We start from the raw sequence: 2,500 nt of genomic DNA, 5'->3' as shown, positions 1-2,500 counted from the left end.
TGCAGTAGGCTTAATTCATGAGTGCGTAGCCTACGGATTTGGGGGAAAGAGATGCTTCATGATCCACCGGCCACAGTGGAAATAGCGTCACAGCGGCAATTTTCACTTTAAAAAGGCATATTTTCGTAAGGACGCAGCGCCCCCAAGTGGTTGATAGTTGCAATGATTTAAAAAATATTGTATTCGTTTCCATTCAGCAGATTCTAAAAAAAAAAATCACATCTAAGCAACTAGAGTTATTGTATAACTACATTTAAATTGCTTTCATTAATTCATATAAAATATTAAGGAACAGAATTTCTTCAAATAAACTAATGCCGATTGTTGTTTTTACTTTAACTATTTTTGTGTTTTAACTATTTTTATCGAATCCAACGAAGCTTGTTCTCGCAGTGAAGGATAGTTGCAGCTCAGTGCTCTATCTATCCAGCGGCTGTGTCGTATCAAAGATGGGGGACGATCTGGGAGATGAGTGGTGGGTTCACGGTGGAAATTCAGGTAGGTGAACTATGTAGAAAACGATCGCAGACCAGAAATGAGGAAAAGGCAGTAGTAGTACTTTTTGCATTAAGGTTTGTAACTTTCAACAGACTGCATAGAGTGGGTAACTCACCTCTCGGCTCTGCGCTGTCTACGGTTCGGCGAACTTTTACGGAGTGTTTTTCTTTTAACTAAAGTCAAATTACTCTGGAAATACTTCATCATTCATTATCATTTGATCGGCGTTATCTAATGCCTTCTGAGACTGCATACTGGACGTAGTGTTCTTAGAAATGAGTGAAATACTCCTCTCCATGTAACACACGTGTTGGGATAAGCCGATAGGGATTCTGGTACATGTAGTCTTTTGTATTGACGTTCAACAGAAGGACATTCTTTTAGGTCTAAGAAGTCATATGCTGCCTCTGGCACTGTTCACAGCGGTATGGCGTTATGTGTTACTCTGAACACTTCCTAGTTTGCGATCTCGTGGTCACGTATCATACACGAACGCATTGTGCGTCAACACAATCTACACGTTTCTCTGCTATTCCACGCGCTTTGGGCTGAGCTCAGTAGGAGCCTAGTTCTCTCAATGATGTGACAACCTAGTCTTATGCAGTCTCTCTCTATCTCTCACACACTCACACACACACACACACACACACACACACAGGTAAATCTGATGAGGAGGTTAAGAAGAAGCCTCAGGGGAAGAGGAAGCCTGAAGAAGAAGAGGGGGAAGAGGAGGAGGAGCCTGTGAAAAAACAGAGACCTGTGAAGAAGAGGAAGAATGATGATGATAATGATGATGAGGAGCCCGCGAAAGGACAGACACCCCTAAAGAAGAAGAAGAAGAAGAATGATGCACAGAAAGAACAAGTGAAGGAGAAGAAGAAAAACACTGTGACCCAGGTAAGTTAGAGTGTGTGTGTGTGTGTGTGTGTTTTGGGTGTGTGCGCGCGCGCTTGTGTGTCTGTGTGTGGGTTCGTGTGTGTGTGTGTGTGTGTGTGTGGGTTCGTGTGTGTGTGTGTGTGTGTGTGTGTGTGTGTGTGTGCATGTGTGTGGTGCATGTGGGTAAGTTCTCACTGTGTGTTTCTTTGGTACCAGAAAAAGACCGTCATCAAGCAAGATAAAGATGAACACGTGGAGGGAAGCAAGAAAAGGAAGAGAAAGGTAGGAGATTAAGAGAGTGTGTGTGTGTTCAAACTCACCATTCTGTGTGTGTGTGTGTTCTTACTCACCATTGTGTGTGTGTGTGTCTGTGTGTGTGTTCTTACTCACCATTGTGTGTGTTGTGTGTGTGTGTGTTCATACTCACCATTTTGTGTGTGTGTGTTCATACTCACCATTTTGTGTGTGTATGTGTGTGTGTGTGTGTGTTCATACTCACCATTGTGTGTGTGTGTGTGTGTTCTTACTCACCATTGTGTGTGTGTGTGTGTGTTCAAACTCACCATTGTGTGTGTGTATGTGTGTGTGTGTGTGTGTTCATACTCACCATTGTGTGTGTGTATGTGTGTGTGTGTGTGTGTTCTTACTCACCATTGTGTGTGTGTGTGTGTGTTCAAACTCACCATTGTGTGTGTGTGTGTGTGTGTGTTCTTACTCACCAGTGTGTGTGTGTGTGTGTGTGTGTGTGTGTGTGTGTGTGTTCATACTCACCATTGTGTGTGTGTGTTCGTTCATACTCACCATTTTGTGTGTGTGTGTTCATACTCACCATTGTGTGTGTGTGTGTGTGTGTGTGTGTGTGTGTGTGTGTGTGTGTGTGTGTGTGTGTGTGTGTGTGTGTGTGTGTTCATACTCACCATTGTGTTTGTGTGTGTTCATACTCACCATTGTGTGTGTGTGTGTGTGTGTTCATACTCACCATTGTGTGTGCGTGTGTGTGTGTGTGTGTGTGTGTGTGTGTGTGTGTAGAAGAAGACCATCACAGATGTGCTGGCGTCGTCAGAGGTGAAGGCGGGCTGTCCAGAGGACCTCCAGAAGGTTCTACAGGCCCATCTGAGCTCCACAC

At 43.9% G+C, this 2,500-nt stretch overlaps 1 protein-coding gene across 1 annotated transcript in view; it reads left to right on the top strand.

Moving 5' to 3' along the window:
- The first annotated feature begins 441 nt into the window (after nt 1–441).
- Nucleotides 442–2,500, top strand: part of cmss1 (cms1 ribosomal small subunit homolog) — a 7,329-nt gene continuing 5,270 nt past the window's right edge. Inside the window, exons 1-4 of the mRNA XM_080839447.1 lie at nt 442–498; nt 1,157–1,395; nt 1,591–1,656; nt 2,404–2,500. The exon at nt 2,404–2,500 is cut by the window's right edge and continues 36 nt beyond it. Of these exons, the coding sequence (XP_080695573.1) occupies nt 450–498; nt 1,157–1,395; nt 1,591–1,656; nt 2,404–2,500 (451 nt within the window). The 5' untranslated portion in view covers nt 442–449. The remainder of the gene's footprint in view (nt 499–1,156; nt 1,396–1,590; nt 1,657–2,403) is intronic.

Source organism: Sprattus sprattus (genome assembly GCF_963457725.1).
Source record: "Sprattus sprattus genome assembly, chromosome: 5".
Lineage (NCBI taxonomy): Eukaryota > Metazoa > Chordata > Actinopteri > Clupeiformes > Clupeidae > Sprattus > Sprattus sprattus.
Note: the sequence above shows the minus strand (reverse complement) of the source record. Positions and strands in the feature narration are given on the sequence as shown.